The 25,158-nt window shown below is 34.5% G+C and overlaps 2 protein-coding genes across 2 annotated transcripts; one reads left to right on the forward strand and one right to left on the reverse strand.

The window, feature by feature from the left end:
* The first annotated feature begins 784 nt into the window (after positions 1–784).
* On the forward strand, positions 785–9,060 carry LOC122596779 (uncharacterized GPI-anchored protein At1g61900). The gene is made up of 8 exons (XM_043769410.1): positions 785–978; positions 4,660–4,845; positions 5,347–5,952; positions 6,805–7,050; positions 7,168–7,182; positions 8,204–8,347; positions 8,434–8,478; positions 8,647–9,060. Exons 1-8 carry the CDS (start codon positions 927–929, stop codon positions 8,715–8,717), a joined length of 1,365 nt encoding a protein of 454 aa, XP_043625345.1. The 5' UTR covers positions 785–926; the 3' UTR covers positions 8,718–9,060.
* A 4,361-nt stretch (positions 9,061–13,421) lies between these two features.
* LOC122598625 (protein DETOXIFICATION 40-like) lies at positions 13,422–19,082 on the reverse strand. Its single transcript, XM_043771211.1, has 6 exons — positions 18,699–19,082; positions 15,067–15,755; positions 14,736–14,974; positions 14,436–14,554; positions 13,867–13,953; positions 13,422–13,786 (listed from the first exon to the last, which is right to left on the reverse strand). The coding sequence occupies exons 1-6, from the start codon at positions 19,029–19,031 to the stop codon at positions 13,709–13,711; spliced, it is 1,545 nt and encodes a 514-aa protein (XP_043627146.1). The 5' UTR covers positions 19,032–19,082; the 3' UTR covers positions 13,422–13,708.
* Positions 19,083–25,158: the final 6,076 nt, after the last annotated feature.

Consider the following 25,158-nt stretch of genomic DNA (forward strand, 5'->3'; position numbering starts at 1 on the left):
CATGCTTTTTGTTTCGTCTAACGATTTACGGTTTGTGAGTTAAAAATATTTTGAATGATTTGGGTGTATTTTATTATTTAATTGAAGAGAGAGAAAGAGAAAAAGAATGTGTGGTCCAGAATGGTTCTTGAGTTCTTTTTTTTAGAAGTTCTCAAAATAACTCACCCCAATAGTTAATAATATAAATTATATATACTTATTATTTGTCAAAGTTGTAGACATAATATCGAATCTTAAATTGTTATGTTTGTTTTGTCTAATAAGATTATGAATATTTTGCTATGTCATGATTCGAATCTTAAATGCTACGTATTATTTTATGCTTTTATACATTACTTCCAATAAAATATAATAAACCGTTTAACCGTCCAAACCAAACCGGATTAATTGGTTTTAGTTGGTTTGGTTCGACATAACAATTTGGACGGATTGATTTGAAAAATCATGAAACCGTATGTATTGGTTTGGTTGAGATTTTTGACTAAAACGTCCAAACCAGACCATGCACATCCTTATCTTCCTGTGTGTCAAATTATTAATATCAAAAGAAAATTCTCTTAGACAATAAAATGAGAAAATAAACATATATTGTGACTAAAAATGTAAGATAAGCAATAATCTGAGGATTATTTATACAAGTTACTAGAATAAATATTCGTTTAATATCTTGTTTTTTTAGTAGGGCCTTGGCATATAAATGGACAGCTACTATGAAATTACTGCAAATTGTCCCCACAACACTTGCATCTCATTAATGCCTCCTCACTATTCTTTCTCCCTCTTCACTCCCACCTCTACCTCTGTTCTATTATATTCTCATTTAATTTTCTAAAATCTTCTCATATATTTCTTTCATCCTTTTTAATTTCTAAAGATTCAATATTATATAAATATATACTTTCAAGTAGCAGCAAACCCTTGAAGGAATGAGAGAAAACAAAGCTCAGAAGCTCCTTTTCTTATTTTTGCTGCCTTTTTGTAAGTCATAATTATAAATACCCATTTTCTTTTATTTACTTACTTTATGTAATGATTTTTTCTGATTTGGGTGTCAAGAAACTTATTAAGTTTCAATCTTTTCAATGATTTAGCTTATGGGGTTTGATCATGCTGTTGTATACAAGGCTTTCAACAATTGGGTTGTTCACATATACTTAAAAGAATTTAAATTGGGATCATCTTTAATTATTTTGTTCATTTTAATGTGCTAGCTGCATTTTGTTATGTTATTATGTTTCTGTAGTGTAATAATCTGTTTGTTACTTTAAGATTAAGGGGTTTGCTTTTTTTTTTTTCTTCTCAAGGTTTTATTTAATATTTAACTTGATTGTTTATCAATGTAAAAGTAAATATGTCACTTTTATGAAGGTAAGGCTGCCTAATTCTAGGGTTTTAGAAATATAGCCTAGTGCATTTTGACCTTTTAGAATCAAATAACAAAATTTGGAAATGGTCACGGGATACTCATGTTAGACAGCTTATATTTGAGTAAAAGACTCGTCTTCCCAGGCAACCTAACCTGGAAAAACTTCATCCGTTTAGCGTTACCCTTTAAGAGTCAACTAATGAAACTTCGTTAGTAATTATCAATGTAGGAAATCGAAATCTTCATAGAAATCCCATTTGCTAGTAAAACACGAAAGTTCTCGAGAATGAAATCATGGACAGTAGAGATGACAACAAGGATTGACTTTTTAACTGGCTAAGATTGTTTGAGCGCAGAGTCTTTTTTGTATGTTTATAGGCCAAATCTTCATTTAATAATATAGTTTTCTTAGTGCAAGAGAATATAATTTTTAGTTAAGCTAAAAGAGTAACTTTATTGAAATTTTTTCATACAACTACTTGCAATAATTGGCATTTATAGAAGCTATTCATTTTCTTGGATTGCTACCTACTTTTCACATGGTTGAGGTGCACTTACAGTTGGGATATATGTTGTCAAGTACAAAACCTTATTTGTGTATGTAACCTTAATTTAACTATCAACCTGAAATCTAAGACAACATTAATATACCTTGTATCGAGATGATGTAAAATTAAAGGAGAATAAGTTTTACACAATGAAGTCCAAAATTATCGATATGTTTATGAATTAGAATTCAGATTCCTGCACAAGTCCACAATCTTAGGTTGCTACTAACGCTCACAACTCTTTTAGTTTGCTGTTTTAGTCTTAGCGCATTACAACTGGTAGTGAAGAAGCACCTGCATTGCGTGCTGATAATAACTACAGCCATGGTTTAAGTGAATTTCGAGGTTATTGGAGCAACTCTTTTTTAAGGACACTACAACACTATGAAACCCATTAGTGTAATGTGATACATATGACCTGAACTCAATATGAGGGAACAGCACTCAAGTATTTCACCCTTTTTACTGCTACTTATTTGCGGTTGGCTTCGTGCTAGGGCAGCATGTCTGCATACGAACAGCTCATAGTTGTGAATAGCACATGTGTTAAAACTTAGATGCTCCTGACTCTTTAATTCTAGATTAAAGTATATATGGAACTGCCAAACTATCTTTTGTCTTGTTCAACTGGTCTTTAGATTTTCTATTTTTTCGAAAGGAACTAGCAAGGTAGTGCATCAAATTTGGGTATTGTGACAGACTGTATCTTAAGAAAGTTAAACTAATTGTTCTCCTTTCCAAAGATAACAAATCATCTATGTGCGCGTGTAAAATGTTGCACACAAATATGTTTTTGATGTGATCCCTGAGAACGGAATTGTTTATAACTGTATGCCTGGTATTCTTCTTCTTCTTATTTTTTATTTATTTTATTTTATTTTTTTGCCTGGCCTAGCTGTATTTTTGTTGCCGAATTGGCCTATCAAGCAAAAGGCTATGGGTCGAAGTCTCATAATTCATAAGGGACGATTGTGTAGATAATTTAGCGATGTGTGATATTTTCTTTTCTACCAAAAAGGAAGGATTTTGTGAAAATCCCATTCCTGCATGAAGTGGAGGGAACAAAATCATAGAGGTGTAGAGGCTACCAAGGTGTAAGCCGAGCCCAGAAATTAAATTTATGTGAAGAATTCGTCAATAAATCCAACCCAAACCGACTCCAAATCCATCACCCTGTTATTTAAAAATTCCGTGTGACTATCACTCAGTTCCTCCGCAAACAAATTAATTTCTGAACCTGGGACTCATGTACAATCATTTTCCGCTATCCTTTTCATGAATTTGCAACGGCTTAATTAGCATGTGGTTCATAGTTGTCAACTCGTGATACGACTCGTTTTGCAACTTTTTGAGACGTCGTATCGTGACTCGTATCGTAAGAGTCATAAAGATAAACATTTTATAACAAAAATATATAAATATATAAATATGTATAATTTGATGAATTTATTAATATTATCTATTTTCTTCTAACTTATTTTCATTTTATATTTATGTTTTTAAACTACAGATTGAAAATTTATTTATGTTTTAACACCCCTGTCGCACATTATTATGTTTATTATTATTATTATTATTTTATGGAAATTGATGGATGGAATCCATGTAAGAGAGAATAAACTTCAACCACTAGATTGACTATATCATCCATCGGTTCTAAATCTAAAAGAATCATGGGGAATACAAATAATCTAATACTAGTCACTTCTCTAATTTACTTTGTTGATAGATAAAAAAGCAATTTCATCCGCTATACTCCATCTTCTTTTCACTCTCTCCTCATTTTCTTTTAATATATATATACATAGTTATATACACATATAGACTAGATATGGTATTCGTAAAACTAAACGCAACATCATCATCACCATGGGTTTCAATGCCGATCACCGCCAGCTCGTTAATGGCTATTTCTTCTTCTTCCTCAAGTTTTTCTTCTTGTTTTTGTGACTCGCACGATTCCCGATACGATACGAATCGGACCGAATCACAACACGGCTCGTGCGAGACACCTCGAGTCGAAAGTTGTTCCAAGTCTATGTCCGAGTCGTCTCTTTTCTACTCCGTTGTGACTCGTACGAGTCGACTCGCACGAGTCTAACAACTATGATGTGGTTTAAGTGGTGTTGTTGACTAATTGTCACATATCTTAAATGATAAAAATTTGTATTTGGAAAATTAATGTTGACACACAGATATGCATCTATCTATATACATGTCATACATGACCATCAGGGTGTGTGCGGTTTGGATACGAAAAAAAGGGTAATGAGAGGAACCCTTGCCCCGGTACCACAATTGGATACCCATTGACTCCCCCATATGAGCCATATGATGCCGGTACAGTACCTCCATCCTAATCCCCACATGATCTGGTCATCCCAAAGGATCGAACCCGTGTCTTTAGAACTTCACATGTGGGCCTAGGCTTCATTGGTAACACGTACCCTACAAAATCTTTTTTTTTTGTGCCAAGCGGGGATTGAACTTGAGACTTTAAGGTCACCAAGTACTTCCATTACCACTTCCTAATTCCTTGTTGGTACGGTGTGCGGAAGTAGAGTGCGATTTTAGATTATTTAACTATCATCATCTTTGTTGTTGCCCCAATAATGAGCATATAGGAAAGTTTGCTTGGAATCGGGCCTTTGAAGGAAGTGTTGGCAATTTAATTTTCTTTTTGTGTTCTTCTTTTACCATTTCCGTTTTACTACATTCATATTCTTTACGTGGTATTTTGGACAGGTTTCAACAACTCCCAATGCAGTACATTGAATAATCTGCAAAAGTCACTACTATCTGGTAAAAAAGTGGATAACTTATTACCTGAGATATCTCCAACTGGAAATCCTCAACCCCTTTACCCTCTTCTTGCACCATCTCCATTGTCACCATTCACAATCACAAATAACACCGCTCCAAAGTTATCAGGTATGTTTCAGACACTTGAGGCCAGTAATTTATTTTACTTAGAGGTGGGAAAGTTGGCAGGTTGGGTAATGGGTCTGGTTGAGTTGACCGCAAGTACCTTTTGTCTATTTTTTTAAACTTAAATAAATAATATGAGTTTCAAACTTGATTACAAAGGTTATATCATTTGAATAATAATCTGATCTCCTGAATAAATTATGGAAGTTTTATGCATTAAAATAAACGTTGAGCAACTTTCTAGTTTTAATCGATTTGATTGTGGTTTAGTGGTCTTCAGCTTATAACCATGTAAGCTAGAGGTCACAGGTTCAAAGTCTGATATTAGCCAATTCCAAAACATCTTTTCTTGACTTTAATGTGTTTGATTTTTGCTGTTTGACCCGTTAAAGATAAAATTATTATGTGATCCATTAATAAGTAACTTGATTGAAATTGCCATCTCTAGTTGTATTGAGCTTATTTCATAATTATGGATAATTCATCTTTCGTATTTTCTTTCAGGCGTGTGCACGTTAGATTTTGATTCCATAGATAGCATGATGAGCATGACTGCAATTGATTGTTTTACTGTTTTTGCACCGTACCTTGCAAATGTTGTATGTTGTCCACAGTTTGAAGCAACTCTCGTGATTCTCATTGGCCAATCCAGTAAAAAAACCCAAAGCCTTTCTCTAAATTCTACTCTTGCCAAACACTGCCTTTCTGACTTTGATCAAATTCTGATGGGTCAAGGCGCAAATAATAGTTTACAGCAGATATGTTCCGTTGGTCCATCAAATCTAACAGAAGCTTCTTGCCCGGTGAGAGATGTCAATATGTTTGAAAAACTGGTCAATACATCTAAGCTTCTTGCGAATTGTGGAAAGATTGATCTTGTTAATGAATGCTGTCAAGAGACATGTCAAAATGCTATATCAGAGGCTGCGAAGGATCTTGCTTCGGTTTCCATTGAATTTGATGCAATGGGACTTCGGCGTCCTTCTGATATCTCAACTCGAGTGACTAATGATTGCAAAAGTATTGTATTGAGATGGTTAGCAAGTAAACTTGAACCTTCACGAGCCATTGAAGTCTTAAGAGGTTTAGCTAATTGCAAGCTTAATAAAGGTAATATAATCATGATACTCTTGCTCTTTTATTCCATATATGAGGTGAATGGAGGTGGCTAAATGGACATGTCTGACATGTTGTGTAAGGGGTAAAATTGTAAAAACATGTTAGGATTAAACTGAGAAATTATGAGCTCAAGCGGGTTGGGTTGACTGGCAAACACTTTTTTGGTCATTTCTTTAATGTTATAAACACTTGACTTGCTACATGTGATTAGCAAACATTAAGTTACATAAAACTGATACTGCAACTTTGGATGTTCTATGTTTTTGTAAACAATTTGAGTGACTTACAACCCCCTTTGACCCGCTTCACTCTATCTTATATTTTTTAGCTAACCTTTCTGGCCCATTAATAAAAAGGTAATCCAAGTCGGCCATTTGTAAATATATGGATCAGAAAAGTTGTACGATATCATTCATATAGTTCAAGATTTCCCATTTTACTTTCCTTTTATGTTTCATTGTTTTACATATAATTTATACATTTTCTATTTGAATCACGATAACTTTCTGAATGTGAAATGAACTACTCTTCCATTTGTTGTGATTACAAATTAACTTCTACTCTATTATTCCTTGCAACTCAATGGGGATGGAGTACAACGTTAAAGATATTATATCACTACGTCTTAACGCTGAAAAAAGTTAAGCCATGAGTTCATGAAAGCAATGGCAACGTTTAAATTTTGAATATATTGGTTAGAAAATTTTCAGTACCTTGTATGTTTTTTTTGGGATGATTATATGAGTATCGAGTAGGATGGTCATGTTCAAACCTAATCTAATGGCAACTATTATTCAGAAAAGTCAAACCACTATTAAAAAACATTGTTTTTATTGATTTCAGTTTGCCCGTTGGTTTTGCCAAATGTTCGACCCGTTGCTCGAGGTTGTGGGAGTGACATTAGTAATCAGACATCATGTTGTAGTGCTATGGGGAGTTATGTATCTCACTTGCAAAAGCAGAGCTTTTTAACCAATTTGCAAGCTTTGAATTGTGCGGCTTCTCTTGGGAAGAAGTTACAAAAGGAGAATATAACAAATAATGTTTATAAACTTTGTCGTATAACCCTCCAAGACTTCTCCCTCCAAGGTTTGTTTCTTTGGTTCTTTTAGGGTTTTTTTTCCCCATTTATCATTAATCTTTTGGGTAATATCTAATAGTTTTATACAATTTCTTGACATGTTGGAATTTACAACTCAATTGCAGCAAATGGAATGCAAGGTAACTCAACTATTCTTTCATGATATATATGATACACAGTTCCATGAAATTTGCAACAATGTGAAATTTTCAAGATAGGCCTTTTGCTCATTAATTTAATACAAGATATGTTAATCTATATTGATTTAGGGGAACAAGATTCTCAAAGTCTATTTTTAAACATGTGATACGTACTCTAACTATCTCGTATAACTAGAGGTGACCAAGATGGATGGGTTGAATGATGGGTAAAGAATGTTCAGTGAGTAAAAAGTGCGTCATTTTTTGGTGCATGCAACGGGAGGCTCGGTTGATCCCCAGAGATTTTTTTGTCAAATTTATAAAGTTTTTGAAGAAGATTTAACGCGTTAACTGTGTTAAAAATAATTTATTTATAGTAGATGTCTAAATCGAAAAAGATGATTAAGGATTATTCATGCATAAAAGATAGACTTGGAGTTTGGGTGACTTTCAACCATTTTGACATGTTCCCCCTTGTCTAAAATTTGTGATTTTGTCACGTTTAAAATAAAACACAATAAAAATCGACCCATTCATAAGACTACGGGTCGAAAATGCCACCTTAAAGTTAAAAGTTGCGGTTTTTTAAGGATCAACTCAATTCATCTGATTACTACAGAGATGAACCCAATCCGGAATGTGAACCATAAAAGAAAACGCCTACTAAACTGATCACAAGAATACCAGCTACAATACCTATTATCCAAAGAGGAATTCTTCCAGTAGTATCGGCCATATACGCCTTTCCCTCATTTCATCAAGGGAGTATAAGAACATCAAAAGCTAATTATATTATGATGCTTCTTGATTTTTATCTGGACTTGAAATACTTAAGTGGCCGTGTAGTTTAGTGGAAGTGTTTAATCATTAGCCATATGTTATAAATAACACCCTGCGTCACATAAAATATTTCAATTAAGTGTACCAGAATCAATGTCATTAGTATTTTTTTTTAAACGACATAGGGCAAATTGATAATTATAGGCATTCAGTCTAAATTTTTTAGTTATACTTGAAATAGAGTCTGGATGCCTTCTTCCTAGCTTGCCTTCCGATGCAACATTTGACAGATCTTCAGGAGTGAGCTTTCTTTGTGATCTAAACGATCACATTCCTGCACCTTGGCCTTCAATGTCACATTTGCCACCTTCATCATGTAACAAAAGTATGTTTTTCAAAGACACTCTTGTTAAAAACTCCACTATCATGATATTAAACTAACTTCTGAACCTTTTTTCTATTCATCTGCAGCTGTTAAGATTCCTGCGCTTCCTGCAGCAGCTTCAGGTCAAAGAGGTAAATTATTTGCCTTCTAATTTGTTGGCACATTAAATCAGTGATTCATTTCTTTGATATTTAACTGAGACTTCAAGATTATGTTTGTGATTTCCTTGCTTTAATAATCCCTTCCTTAAGTTCCGCATATATTACTTATACCTAATGATTTTGTAATTGTATTACCAGGACTATACAATGATGATGTTATATTTATTGTTCTTTCCGTCATGACAATCCTTCTTCTGACCGTTTATTAACTTTACAATGGATCAATCTCTTGCTTGCTGGAAGTTGAAAGGCGGAGTTTGTTCAATGTTAACCTATTCGTGTAACAACGAGAACATGAAAACAACGATGAAGATTTTGGCTGGAATTTCAGCTCGAAGTTAAACATGTAGAAAAGATTGCATGAAAAATTGAGTTAGTAGGGATGGTGAATTTGTTATGGAAAATATTTAAGCATTCTTGCATAGTGTTGTGTAATAAGAATTTTGTAAAGAAAAGAGGGAGTTCATGTAAATTTTTGCAACTCCTGCCTCAACTCACTTTTCACTAATTGTTGTTTACCCCCTTATAATTTAAAAGTTGGACAATTATATATTACTTTTTAAGTTCGTTTTCCATAGGGATTCTACATAAAATGACAACGAACTTTGTATGAATTTTTTATGTAGAAATCTAAATATGTATACAAGATATATGATCTGATGTTACATACAACTATATATTATGGGAAAAGGGAATATAAGGTTGTTCGACATCTAAGCTTAAGTGTAGAACCCATCACATACTAATATTTTATTATTTATTGTTTAATAAAAAAATGTCTGGCCTTCATGATTTAATAGTTTAAAAAATTAATATATGAGTGTTTGACACCTAGACTTAAGTATCTAACAGTTTTATATATTCTCATCCCCATTAAAGAATTACAACCACCAAGAGTCCAATATAAGTGATAAGCCATCAGGGATTGATCGACTATCTTATAATTCAAGAATTGGGGATATAGCTTTTTAGGGTTCTTCAATTATGCAATCATCACCATCGATTCAACACAAATAATAATCCACAAATCAACACAAATAATAATCTCTTTATAAAATCAATAAATCTCTTTCTCCCATCCAATCACTTTCTTTCTCTTCTCTTCATAAAATCAACACAAATATATAGCTTAATGTCTTACTGCTTAATGTAATTTCTGCTGCTTAAGTGTTTGTTTATGTTATTTTTGCTGCAATTCGATTGTTGCTTATCTTCATGTCTCCAATTTTTTGCTGTTTTCTGTTCTTGAGTGCCCAGTTAATATTAACCGCAAATAGGTTAACCAAAACAGGTTAACCGGTTTTTTTTAACCTTAATCGGTTCCATAGGTTAGTGTTTTTTCATGTATAAATCGGTTATTAACCTATGTAGGATAACCTAAATCGTTTTTTTTAAAAAAAAAAAAAACAAAAAACCGGTTACGGTTACTATATATAAATAACCGAACTGATTAACCTGTTTGTGCACCTCTATATTATGCTAGTATTATTAAGTATATATAAAGTTTTATTGAATGGCTTGTTTAAGTTCGTTTAGGCATGGTAGCCAAATTAAGTTCTGAAGCTTGAGCTTGTTTAAGCCCAGATCGAATCGAACTCTCAAGAGTCGAGCTTAAGTAGCTTACAATGGATAAACAAAAGACTTCCAATGTCCTATTCCTGAATTCAGTACCGTTATCACTTCTGATTCTCTTAACTCTAACTCTATATACATTTTCCGTCTCAACAAAGAAATTGATCAGGATTTGTGCAGTTTCATCCTTAGAGTGTAAAAAGAACACCCAAGAAAATCTAGAGTAATCATCAGTAACAACTAAGTAGTAGTACATCCCACCAATACTCCTCACATTCACAGGACCAAAAAGATCCATGTGAAGTAACTCAAATGGGGTGGCAATAGAATTTTCTTTATTCGGTTTGTGTGAACTCTTATGTTGTTTACCCTTCAAACACGGTACACACTTATCTTCCATTTCAAACCTTTTCATCGGAACACCCTCAATCAAACCATGTTTCACAATGTGATTCATCTTTCGAAAATGAATGTGTCCCATTCTTCTATGCCACAAAAGAGATTCAGACTCATTAGCTTTACTTAACAAACAAACTGGTTCCTTCGAATTATCAACACCTAAAATCAATCCATAGATGTCTTTCTTCCTAGGAGCCCTTAACAAAATCCAATCATCAGGAATAACATACCCAGGCTTCAAAATAAGAGCTTCTTTGTCAGTGAAATGGACATGATTACCCTTATCACATATCTGAGAAACACTCATAAGATTATGGGATAGCTGTTCCACATAATTAACTTTATCCATTGTAATTTTCCCATTAACGACATCACCCTGACCTGAAATATTGCCGCCATTGGGACCAGCGAAACTAACATAAGAACTATGAATATCTACATAGTTGGACAAGAGTTTCTTGTCCCCTGTCATGTGCCGGGAATATCCACTGTCAACATATCAAAGACTGATAGGCTTCCTTGGTTCTCCCTGCACAACAAACAGAATAAGTTAGTTTCCACTGTCAATATTAAGTTCTCTGCACAATAATGTTGTATTACATATTATAAGTTCCACAATTAATTCGACAACCACATATATTATTACGTATCATACTTTAAATGACCATCTAATTAAACTTGGTCAATAATAACTTATGTAACAATATAAATGTCCAAAACATAAACGTTTATCACAGTAAAGTCCAACGTTACATATAAACCAAATAACAAAATGACTAATCAAATCTACGTTGCTGTTGTCACACCAAGTTGCACTTACAATATCTAAATTATAACATCTAAATTATAATAGTTTTAGATTGATACATTCACAAAAGTTGGCTAGTGACTCTCGTAAAACCCTTTCTGACATCTCAAAATTTTCGTCAAATGAGTCCATGGTACTTCCGTATGCTAGTTGGCGAAGCGCCGCAGTGCACTTTTGTATCGCGGTGAAACCTAACTTCCCACGACAATCATATCTTTATTGGAAATACGTATACTTCTCTTCCAAATCTCTTGTTATTTGCAAAAATAAACGTTTACTCATACGATAACGCTTCCTAAACTCCCTCGGGGTATATACCGGGTTGTCAACAAAGTAAAAATGCATCAACCGTTCGTTTGCCTCATGCCATCTACGATGAGCAACTAGAAGATGAAAACTCATCAATATCTTCCATAATTTTTGGGTATGTTTTTATATAATTTTTGGGTGTATGTTGGTTTTTGTTTTATTTTTGTGTTGTTGTATGTTAAAAATGGATGTGGGTTATGTATATATTAGAAAGAAGAAAAAAAAAAATTAAAAGTATTCGTTGGAGGGGGTGGGGGATGGAATTCAAGGAACGGTCAAATTAAAGGAGGATTTGGGCGGAAAAATAAAAAAGTTTGGAGGGGTGTTGGGGGCGCAATCGGAGGAGGGGGGGGGGGCGGTGGGGGCGAAATTTGGACGAAAAAAAGGGGGATTTCGCCCCATATCATTCGGTCTCAGGCATGTGTTAAATGGAAGCTTGGCTTGACATGTGAGTCATTTCACGTGGACTTTTGTGTTGATCAAGAAAAAACCCATCCACAATAGGGGAACTCTGCTTTTCGTGGATGTCATCGACATCGACATCACTAGTACATATATAGATAATTAATTGCATGCTTGTTGTGATTATTGCTACCTCACCTTTGTTTTCTTATTTAACACACGTGTTACCTAAATGTTCAAAGATCAAGTGAGGGTGTAGGATGGCATCGATTCCGTATCATTTTTGCCTTTTTGTTACAGACATGATCAAACACATCAAGAAAACTACGTATGAGGTATTCACATAAATGTCAGGGTACCATAATGTATTTATTAGTGTTCGTATGGACTTTGCTGTGATAGTGGCCAGTGGGTCGTTATAACTACTACTTTCTCGCAGTCGTATTGATCTATTTATTGATAACAATGCAGAAGGTCACATGGTGACATTACTATTATATGCTTAGGCATGTCTTCATAGACTAATACATATGCACATGTAGTATTATATGATTCATGCTTCTATTTGGTAATTCTATTCTTAGAACCCATTGTATCACCAATGAAAATGTTTGCCAATAATGATTCATAAATATAGTACACATACATACAGAGTTAGTTACCATATGTGGGTTCATATTGTTAGACTGGGCAGTAATAAGTCTTTTTGACCCGGAATTCTACCTTACTCTTAAACTACACCAAATAATCATAGAATCAACCATGTCGAAGATAAAACTTTGGACTTCATCGCCAACAGGCAAGATCCTCTACCAAATGGGCTAACCGCACATTAACATGCAATAATAAGTAGATTAAGAAACTCCCCTTTATGCCAGAATGTTCACAAACTAATCATTAGATATGCCAATAGTTAGATAATATTTTTGTGATTTGTGTATTTTCTAAACGGTATCTTAACCTTTTGATTTCGGGTTTTGATGGATTTCAACCCATTGGTTACTGATGTTATATGTCAAGTCCAGATGTTCAATGATTAATATAAGAAAATGATAAATCTTCCTAACCAAATAGCCTAATAATCCTTTTAAAACATTAAGAAAGTGACATGTGGTATCCACTAATTCTCATTCCTAATCTTGCCCCCATGATTTTTTCATGTGTCATCATCTCATGATTAAGAGGATTATTAAGCTATTTGGTTAATATATATATATATACAACATAAATAAATTATACGGTATTTCACTTACACAGGCACTATATTCAAAGTTATGTACAGACCTTGGTATGATGGTATCTGGTCACGGAAGCGGATGCCCGTGCTTTGTTAAGTTTGCTCTAAGTGACATAGATTTGCCATCAAAATGTAATTTACTCAAGATTGTTTGAAACATATCAACCATATCTTGGCAAACAAACACACCAAAGCAAAATCCTATTTGGAAGACACTGTAATATTTTTCAGTACATGAGGAAACATTAAACAAGTTTACCATAAAATGGGGTAATTAATGTTCTATTTTGCAATAAAATAGTAACCTTAATTTTGTGACAAGGGTCACTAATCAATTTGAAGCATACAATGTTTATATGTTTCAAACTGATAAGTGATCTCTTTAATTGTCGCAAAATTAAACTTATCTATTGTAAAGTTGAACATTAATTGCTTCTTTTTAGACAATGTTTTCATCAAAGATAAAAAACAACTTAAATTAATCGTTCGATCAACAAAGGTTCCTTTTTCCTGTGTTGCCATTTATCTATTCGTTTTCTTGCTTGCTCTACCTGAAAATATTACAAAAAATCAGTTTAAACATTAAGGTCAACACAAACAAATGATTTTATTAGAAGTATTCTGAAATTACCTCTTTGTTCCAATCCGTTCGGAAAGTGACCCATAATAGAATAAGGGTTTGCATCGTCATACCCCCTACGAGACCAGACCATATTCCCTGCGTTTCGTTTAAGCATAGTGTCAGTCACTTCCTGATAGAATATATACTTTTCCATTGAACTTAGAACTTTTGCACTTCAACTTGTATTCGGTGGTACTTTTACTAATGTGACGGGTTTTGTGATGCCACATTACATCATACATATAAATCAACAAAAAAATGTTGGATACATACACCAAAAGCATTTTAAGTAATTTAATGACTAATAATCTATCATTAGTAATTTAATTACTAATGATAGATAATAGGAAAGTAGTTGTATGATTTCCAATAAGCTCTTGATCTAGTGATTCAAGAGGAAGGTGGGAGGCTTACACACTAGCTAATAGTCCGCCTAGTGCTACATCATAGGCACATTGGGAACGGGTTCAAATACGGATGTTTTTTGTTTAATTACTAATTTTTCGGAAACTAACTACTAACAATTAATCTTGTGCCGTTGGAAAAAATATAATACGAGTAATACTCTTATGGGTTACCTTAGCACCATAGTTAAACTTGAAGGCCAGGACAGAACCAAGTGGAACTCCAACCACATAATAGCAGCCAACATTCACATATGCAACAAATGCTTGCCATCCACATCCAACAGCAACCCCTAATTATGTTATATTGTCAACAAGATCAGCCATATTCGTTTACCACATAAACTGCACACATGTATCATGTTTTGGGCCATTTTTTTTTCTTTGTTGACAATTTTAGTGGTGAATGGCACTTTCAGTTTAAATTGCTAGACAATTTGTAATATAACCTATATGAACTATAAAAGTTCTTACCTGAAAGGACGGGTTGGATGCCGTTGAGGAGAATAGAAACTGCGAGGAGAGGAGTAAGTTCTGACACAGCATCAGCAACAGTTTCACCTTCGGTAAAAGCATAGCTTATGACATGTCTTAGAGCCAAGAGAATGATAGCACATATCAAAGAAATCACGAATGAGCTGAGAGTCACCACGATGACTGCAAATGCTGCTGATTTAGGGTGTCCTGCCCCTAGCTCGTTGCTAACTCTTACACTGTCACATATATATATGTAGTCCGTTCTAGTAAACGCGCAAATCTTTACCACTTAAATAAGCCAAGGATATAGTATTAATTGGGAACAAACCTTGCAGCAGCATTAAATCCAATAGAAATCATCAACACCCATCCTAGAATAGTCCCACACACAGCCAATGAATCCAATGCTATTTCAGGATTTTCAAGCAAACCCGCAATCAAAATCAAAATCTGAAAATACCATGTCTCTAAACACAACATAATAGCAGAAGCAGTCGATAGTTTCAAGAAAGGCCAAAGTCCAGAGAACGCCTGCATGCTAAATCCGGTCCAAGTCTCTTTAGTCTTTTCACTCTTCAATATGTACACAAACTGTGCAACTACAATCGCCCACCATGAAAAACTCAACACGAGTGAACCACCCAATAAGCCCCAACCCCAAACATACAATGCAATCCATGTCAATGCAATGTGAACCACAAGCATCACGGCTGCAATATAGGCGCTCGGGTTCACAATACTTTGAGCTTGCAGGAACTTTTGTATGGGGAAGTTGGCAGCATAGGCAAATATCTGTGGGATGAGGCCATAGATGAAGAGGGCAGCGGCCGAAGCAATCTCAGGCGATTGACCGATCAAAAGTAAGAGTGATTTGGAGAAAATGTAGAGAAACATAAGAGGAATCGCTGTTGCCATTAACAGAATAGTTGATCTCTGAAGATAAACACCTAGCATTTCATATTGGTGAGCTCCATATGCTTGACCACAGAGTGTCTCCACTGCACTTCCCATACCAAGCTACAAATTGATACAATAGTTATACAATTTGTGTATATTTTTTTTTTGCAAATTGCAATGCACAAATTTTATACATTTTAACATATGTTATGGTTTATGTATAATTAATATTTTATATTAATCGGATGAAAAAATCAACGGTTTAATACTCACTCTTTACAAAATAGTCAGCGGGTTTCCTGAAACAAAATCTCTACTTGAAATATAGGTAAGACTGTGTACATATTGTAAAAGACGAGATTGGGTACGATTGTTAATATTATGTATCTGCGTTCATCGTACAAAAATTGTTCAAGATAATTTACTTTTCTTATTTTGAGAAATACTAGGTTAATATAAACAAATTACAAATAAACATTTGCAAATTAATTAAGATTGTCTAAATTATTATTATCTCTTTTTTATTCACCCTCTTCATTTCATTGTTGATATATAAGTTTGTATAAATTTCTTTGCAAATTTTTTTATTTTGTATCTTTTTAATTTCATTAGACATTTTACCATTTTTTTTATCTCATGTATTAGGTTTGTCATAAAAATACTTTTCACACAGGTGCAATTTGATCATTTGTCATCCATTTTAACTATTTTCTATTTCCACCTCCGTTTTAATTACTAGCTTCTTATCTTTATGCGTTCTACAATCTTTTATGTTATGTTTGTCACAAAAACCTTTCTCACGACTTCACGAGGGAGCAATTTAGTGATTTGCCTCTCTTTTTTACTTTTTTTTTCCCTTTACTTATCAACCTTATCTAAGGGGAATAATATATCTACAATAATTATTAATCATCTACAACAATATCATATGTTTTACGCGCTGTGCAGTAAAACATGTACATTTGTTGTAAATTTACCACATATTTAATATGAGACTAGCCAACTTGATAGAGCCTTATACATCTTGGAGAGTAGACCAAGTTTAAATTAAGTGTAGGAATAAATTGGTGTAGCTAATATTTGGCTTTTTTTTTTAAAAAAATCAACCTTTATCTAATTTCTTTTGTAATTATCCAAGTATATCGTTTCACATTAAAACACATACAACTAACCATTGGCACTGTACGTACAATGAATATACTATATTTAGGGAAACATGATTTCCATCAAGTCATATTCTATATCAAATTTATGGATAATTTACGTTTCCAAATTGGATCAAATCACGTACATAACATGATTGAACAAATTAAACAGATCCATCGATACAGTAGTAACTACACACTTATGATATACGAGTACATGAGTAATTATTATGTTGATACATAAATAATATATATATACCCATGAAGATAAAATGGGTTCTTTCATCTGTATATTAGTATTGTTAAATATATATAAATTTTCTTAAAACTAAAAGAATTATTTAAATACCACATATATTTGTTTAATTATATATATAATAACTAATCAGGTGCAGTTAGTTTCTTTGTAATTTTTTATACATTTAATGGCATTTGTTGAAGATTTTTTTTGCTTTTTGGCATATATAACAAATAAAGACAAAGACTATAAACCATGATATGATTGTTTCTAGTTTTTAGCTATATGCATGTATTGGAAAACAAGATATAGATAACATATATATGTATCTATATTACATATGCACATGCAGTTAAGAAACAAGAAACAAACAAAACCTAGTACTTCATCCGAATAAAAGTTAATAATACCATAATATTATACTGTATATTACAAAAGTTAAGGTTACTTTTGAAGTTAAATTAATCACGTTTAATATCATGCTACTTTAATGATTAATGTTTGAATATTTGATTAAGAAAAAGTAAAATTTTGAAACATTATTCCAAAAAGTCCTTTTTCTTTTTGAAGTTTCACTACTAGAGACAGGATTATCCTTGACCCGCTTTTTTATTACCCACGTTAATAGATGACACGCAAAGTAAGAACTCATAAAATAAGGGTAATTAAGAGTAAATTTAATGTTGGGGATGACGCGTTTTCAGAAGCGCATAACATATGGGTCATAATCTGATAAAATTTAGGTTTCTAGATGACGTTCGTTTTGCTTCGTCCTAAATAGGGTCATCGTTTTTTTTGGCACGATTCCCTAGGCATCATTACTTATGTTTTGTTTTACAATCTCTGCCTTAATATTTTTTTTAAAAAAGAAAAGATAAAAAAAAATAATTTTATTAGTTATGACACGCAAAAACATATGTCGAAAAAGTGGGTCATAAAGGTTATGACACTCTATTACGAAGGTAAAAAAGGAGAGTTATAAATGTGTGTCATAAGTGCGTGTCATAGACGGATGACGCCCAAATGCGGGTCATAAAAATTTATGACTGGTCCTTCCTTGACGCGCTTTTGCGCGTCATCTGACTCATTTATGACACGCATTGCGCGTCAAGAATAGCTGTTTTTCTAGTAGTGTTCGTTTATATCTTATGGATTAATTAAAATAGACGGACGTACATGATATCTATCGAGTAGTAATAATCGTGTCACATAATTTGATATATTTATCACACACTATATGTTTATCATTATATGTTGTACAAGTATGAAATGCATAAAAATATAAAGTTATCAAATTTTATGGTAGTTATCACTTCCTATATCTATTAAATGAAAATGCATTGTACGTCTACATTATATTTTGTTTTTTTACATCTTTTTTCAAAATCAGCATCAATGATTAAACATCTAGTTAGAATTCCAATTTTGACCACTTGAAAGTTTATGCAGGTAGCGCCCACAAAAGATGCAGATATTTTGGGGTTAATAACAAATAACATATGGAAAGTATTATATTTTTGAAAAGATCAGCCTGATCTTTAATAAGTTGATCATCATACTTGATAAAATTAAAAGATGATCGAAATTCAAATAAAAAAATTTAATGTATTATATTTGTGTGTTTGTAAATTTATATCATTTTCCATATATATATGTATATGTTGTTTCCTTAATCCTTACCATGACACCATATGCAAAAAGCTGGACACCATTGTTTCCAAGCGAAGCAGCCGCAAGCTCAAGGTTACCAAGATGCCCACAAAAGATTTGTGTAGACATGGACGTAACGTTGTTCAGCAAATAAACAATGATGGCTGGACCGGCTAACCGGAACAAACTATACAGTTCTATTGACATCGCCTTCTGTATACGCCCAAAAGACGTTAAGCTTGTGTCCAAAAGTATATCTTCTAGTTCAGAACTCACTATCTCCCCTGGTGCCACCGGTGGTTTATGGTGGTTTGCTAGAATTGGCTCGGTGAGCTCACCATGTTGGGTAGAGCTTGAATCCATTGGTGGGTCAGTGGTGTTACAAGCTGCGCTGCTATTTAATGTCTCAAATGATTTGCATCATCATTACCATTTATAAAAGATTTAGTTACTTAAATAATTGTATATTTTGGAAAGAAGGCAGAAATGGTCCTTTAGTTTTGTCCAAATTTGTATATAAGTCATCGAGTGGGTGCACAACAATCTGTTGTATTTTAAGGATAGAGCTATCAAAATTTGTGAGTTTAAGCTTCCGGCTTTTATAAGACCCAGACTCAGCCCTGCTTACGGGGAGTCAGAGCGACAACCTGAGCAACATATTTTGGTATAAAATTAAAGAGAAGTCTTCCTTTACTTTTAGGCTAGAAGCAGGCTCGAAGCAATTTGTGTAAGCTTAGTATAACAATTGTGTTTGTACAGCCAATTGAGGGTTGAAATATAATTATTATCTAATGATTACAATGATGATTGTTTAAGGAAAAGAGGTACACCGATTTGAAGATGATATGATACATGATGTTGTAGGATTTGTTGTGTTTTTAATTTCGTCCCCCTTTCTCTTCCTTATATAGCGGCTACATAACTAGGAGGGTAAATTGAAGACGTGGCTAAATCTGCTGTATTCTTGGCAAGGATCTCGTTATTTGAGGAAACGATATGATAATTTATTATTCGTGTTTATCCTTAAAGCTAAGGCTACGTTTAATCTGCGTGTACTTTTCATTCTGGTTTTCCTGGGTGCTAATGGTCTGGGTGGGTACTGTCATCAAGCCCCCCCCCCCCCCGGGACTAATGATGTGGACTGTCAAGGTCATATTATTAGTCTCATGGTCTTTCCCCAGGTATACCTACTTTCTTCTGGAGACGGGTTATGCTTCTGCCAAATTGTTGTCTTGGTCTTTACAGGTAAAAACTGTTTTTAAGGATATTTTTGGGTCTTCTTGTAAATTGTTGAATGCTCTCGTATCCCAATATAAGTGGAAGGTAGATCTATCTTTGTTGAAGAAAAACTTATCTTTATGTCCGTCGTCCTTCTTGTTGCTCCCAAAAGCTTCTCTTTTTAAATTCTATGAGGTGGGGTTGTCGAAAAAGGAGTGCCTTTTGTAAACATGGTTGGATAAAAACTTTCGGCCAGAAATTTAAGATTGGAGCTGGCTCTTGTTTTGATATGATAAAAATTCGTCGCTTGGAGGCGGATTTGAAGATGTGGAAGCAACGCTTTGAAGATGTTACTGCTTTTGATCGTGCTAAGGGACTTGTTGATGAGCTTGGCTTGCAAAGCCTTCATTCTGACCTTTGTAAATTGAAGGACTGTCTCGTAATTAAAGATATCCAGTTGCAAGTGGCTCGAGATGGTATGTTGGAGAGGGAGAATCGGGTGCAATCTCTAAAGTCTAAATTGTCTCTTCTGCAGGGCAAATATATAGGAAAGTGTTGACCGGTGTGATTCCTTTTGTATATTACTTGATCATCGTGAACCCGCATGCCTTGTTGATGAAGCTGTTGGTGAAGATTTTGATATTCACAAATTATGCCCGAATTCTTCATCCGGGTGTTGATTTTAGATTATTGCTTTTCTTGTTGTTGTGTTTTGGGAAATTGTCCCATCGTTTTTCCGATATCAAGAATACTTGTATTATAATTATTATATATATATATATATATATGCATCATATTTTTGTGTAATCTTGTATGCTTGTGTAGGCGTCCCCATCACGTGCAATGTTTCAAGCCTTTATTTAATAGAGCACTTGTTATTAAATGGAAAAATGTTGTATTAGTTAGCAATAAAAACTTACGCAAATTTGTTGTGTTCCGTGTTCGACTTACAGTTTTGTCATCTATTGTTGAAAGCTTGTATGCGCCATTTCCGATGACGGTGTCGATTTTGTATGGACCTTACCAAGTTGGCCCCATCTTCCCTTGATATTCAACTTGGCTCGCACTATTTAACCTGAGCACATAATCAATCTTGAAGCAGTTTGGGCGCACCCTTTTAATATAATACATCTCGATTCTCCATTTATATGTGGCTTCTCTAATTGTTGCCACTTTTCTTCTTTCTTCAAGGAGGTCCAGCTTGGTGCACATTTCTGTATCATTGTCTTCTTCTCGTATGTTAGATGTTCTACAAGTGGATACTTGAATTTTTGCTGGGAGGATGGCTTCGGATTCAAATGATAGAGAAAATGGTGTCTCTCTGTTGCTTTGCTTAGGCGTAGTACGAAGCCCATAGGACTAATGGCAATTCGTCTACCCAGCCTGTGTGACTGTGGCCTAGCCTTTTCTCCATTCCTTTCACTATTTGCTTATTGATTGCCTCCATATGTCCATTACCTTGTGGGTAATATACAGATGTGAAAGATTGTGTAATATTGTGTCCTTTGCAAAGTTTTGGAAAGGTTTTTTCTTCAAATTGTTCGAAGTGTCTGAAACAATTATCTATGGCGAAGGAGCTCGAAACCCACGAACATGATAGAAGCCCAGCCCATTCGATAGCCTATATATACACGACTTAGGTTACAATTTAGGGTTAATGATTTTAGACTAGTCAGAAAGCTATTCATAGGATCGGTGTAGAGATCTATACACTGTGTCCACCCATGTAATTCGTTATTATTGTCGTCTCTTTGATTGTAATCCGTAATCATTGAGATGTTTTCTATACGGATTTATCATTGTATTGTAATCGAGATGACTAAATAATAAAGGAATTTGTTTTATATCTCTTGTTCTTTGTTTAATTCGTGCATATATGTTCATGTTTATTCAGAATCCTCAAAGACAACTACAATCGGATTCCGCAAGTTTGTAGTTGTTTAGATCACGATTTGAACGGTCCGACGTGTTTCAACAATATCCTAGCCAAAGAGTCTTTGTTTCTACCGACCTAGGTCATGCGTGTAGACCACATATTCATTTATGTATTTTGAAAATTATTGTTTCTGCTTGCTTTGGTCCTACGCAGTGGAACCATGGGTTTAGAAATGCTTTTTTGTAGAGGTTTCCTTCCATCATCTTGTACTGTAGCACCTTTATTCTTATCTTCCTTGCCTCGATTTCATATTCTGGGATTATTCCGCTTATCAAGTATTCCGTTATTGGTGTCATATAATTTTTCCCATCTTCTTTAACAAGGTCGTGTACTTGCTTTTGGTATATTGATCTTTCTCAAAATACTTCTATCAATATTTTCTTTCCCAGGTGATTGAATGTTAGTGAGGCCAGCTTGCTGAGGGCGTCTGCTTTCTTATTTTGGTTTCTTCGTATGTACTCAATTGTAAAGCAGCTAAACTGCTCGATCAGCTTTGGTGTCTTTTCCAAGTATAGCTTTATTGTTTCTCCCTTGGCTTCGTATCCCTTTCTCACCTGACAAGCAACTAATTGGGAATCTACGAATGCTTTGATGCTTCTGATTTTCATAATTATTGCTAGGTTTAATCCAGCTATTAGTGCCTCGTATTCTGCCTCATTATAGGTTGTTTCAAATTCGAATCTTAGGCATACGTGTATTCCTTTTGATCTGGGCTAACCAACCTAATTCCTGCCCCACAACCTTCGGAGCTTGATGCTCCATTTGCATATACAACTCCCATGTGTCAGAGTACTTTCCCCGTTACCATGACTGAGGTGGAATGTGTAACCGAGTTCTCGGTCTCTTTGACTTCTGTGATGAAGTCTGCTAAGATTTGACCTTTAACTACATGTCGTGCTCTGTATTTAATGTCGTAAGCTCCTAACTCAATTGCCCATTTTGCCATTCTTTCCGGATTTTTCTGGCTTCATGAGTATTTGTCTTAGGGTCTTGACCGAGAGTACTATGATTGGGTGCCCATGAAAATACCTGCAAAGTCTTCTTGCTGCGTGAACAAGGGATAACACTAATTTTTCCATCTGTGGATAATTTACTTCTTCTCCTTGTAGTATATTGTCCCATAATCATTGTCAATATATAATAAATAACTATAAGAATAAGGAACAAAGGATGAACCCAAACGATATATATTTTATTAACTGTATGTGGGTCAGTTTTTACATACGCCTAAGGAAATATATATAGACATATATACAAGAGACACAATTCAACCATTGTGATGGTTCAATTTGTACCATCTACCTTTTCACATGACAATTACCAATTTTAAGAAAACACAACTTTAACCCTTACACTAATAACTATAGATAATTACTAACCAAAAGATTAATATAATTATTATATTTCCAACATATTCCCCCCCCCCCCCTAATCTATTAATCTTTTGTTTCTTCAATCTTCCCGTTCCTTAGATTCCATAACACCACTGTTTATTGCATGCCACATATACTTTCCTCTCTACACGAATCCATCTTGCAAATATTGAGAATCCAATCGTGTTCCTCTATCGAGCAATATTCTCTGGTCTTCTTGACCCATTTGCTTTCAGCCATGGCCTCTCTAATCCCTTCTGGATATGCCATACAACACCTTGAACACGCCATGCCTTCTTCTGGTTCCAATGCTTCGTCTACTTCTTTGCTCTACTCGAATCCCTTTCTTGCCGTACAATTCTTCAATGTCTTAAAAAATGGTAATTGCCTATCTGCTCCTTTTGATAGAAAACAGCTTAAAGCTGCGAGTTTACCATTTAGGCTTTAAACTTCCTTTATGGTCTTCGGTGCAGGTAATTGAAGTATCTTGTCTACTTTGGATGGATTTGCTTGTATGCCTTTGTTCGTTACATAATATCCTAGGAACTTTCCTGCTTCCATCCCAAAAGAACATTTCTTGGGGTTGAGCTTCATGTTGATTCCCCGCAGTGTATTTAATGTTTCTTGAACATCTTCGAGAAGTTCTTCTTCTGACCTGCTCTTGATGACCATATCGTCTACGTAGGCTTCGAGGTTGCGTCCTATCTGCTTATGAAAAGCTTTAAGAACTGAGCCAATAACTATGACTGAAATCTTTTTTGTAAGTCTTAATTCTTGTTAAAATCAAAAGACACTGATTACCCTAACCACCTGGATCCGGTTTCCGTTCGCCAGATAAGTTAGATTAACCTAATTAAGCACATACTCGTTTGAACCAATTATTAATTTTCAATCAAGTGTCCAGTTATAGATCAAATGATCACACTAGTTAAAGACCGACCAATGTCTCACAAACAGATTAAACGACTCTAGAGCCTCGGTACCAATCCGACTCAAACAAATCAATAAAACCAGTTTGTATATGAAAACCAATAACAAATCATATTCAAATAAATATGGATCGGCGATTTAGCATAGAAACTATTCAACAATCAACCATAATCAACAATCAAGTCATGTTTACATCACGTCCAAACGAATGTCTAGTAACTTAGCTACTCATAGATTGAGTAGCCATGAACAATCTAGAGATAATGGAAAGAGAAAAAGAATTAAAACTGGGTGATTATAAATCACAAGGTTGGATTCGTTGATGTCTGATGATGTTAAATCTGCTTTGGAGTGCCCAAGAAACCCTATCCTTCGATCTCTAGCCATCACTTTCGACCTATGCCATCTGGATATGTTTTTAGGGTTTATAACGGGGTATTTATAGGAAAAACACGAAAAACCCTAATTCTGCCAACCTAGCACCAGCGGCGCTTGGACTATGCCCAGCGGCACTAGGTGAGCCCCAGATGGCTCCAGCGGCGTAGGCAAGATGCCAGCGGTACTTTCTTCTTCCTATAGGATCCAACGGCGCTGGTTGGTCACCAGCGGCACTGGAGGTCCGCTTCGCTCACGTTTTCTTGTTTCAGCTCCAATTCTTCTTATATTAATCTCCCGAAGTTCATCCTTAATCTCCTTAGCTCATTTATACTCTCTCTCGATCAATAATCTCTCACCTAAAACCTATTCACAAACCTAATTCCATTAAGTACCATAAAGTCCATACTAATCATTCATTTACACCTCAAATATGCGTCAAACGAATGGGGAAAAAGTCACAAATAAATCACTCATTATATTCCCTCACACTTAAACCTTTGTTTGTCCTCAAGCAAACTTCTATTTCAACTTAAAAGAAAAAGTTAGGAACTAGCTTTGACAAATCAGTGTTACAAGACAACTGATCCTATGCTCACATCTCGTTTTCTCCCACACACTTATTTCGTTCATACCTTTATTGATTACACATGTGTCT

The sequence above is a fragment of the Erigeron canadensis genome, chromosome 4 (assembly GCF_010389155.1).
Source record: "Erigeron canadensis isolate Cc75 chromosome 4, C_canadensis_v1, whole genome shotgun sequence".
Classification (NCBI taxonomy): Eukaryota; Viridiplantae; Streptophyta; class Magnoliopsida; order Asterales; family Asteraceae; genus Erigeron; species Erigeron canadensis.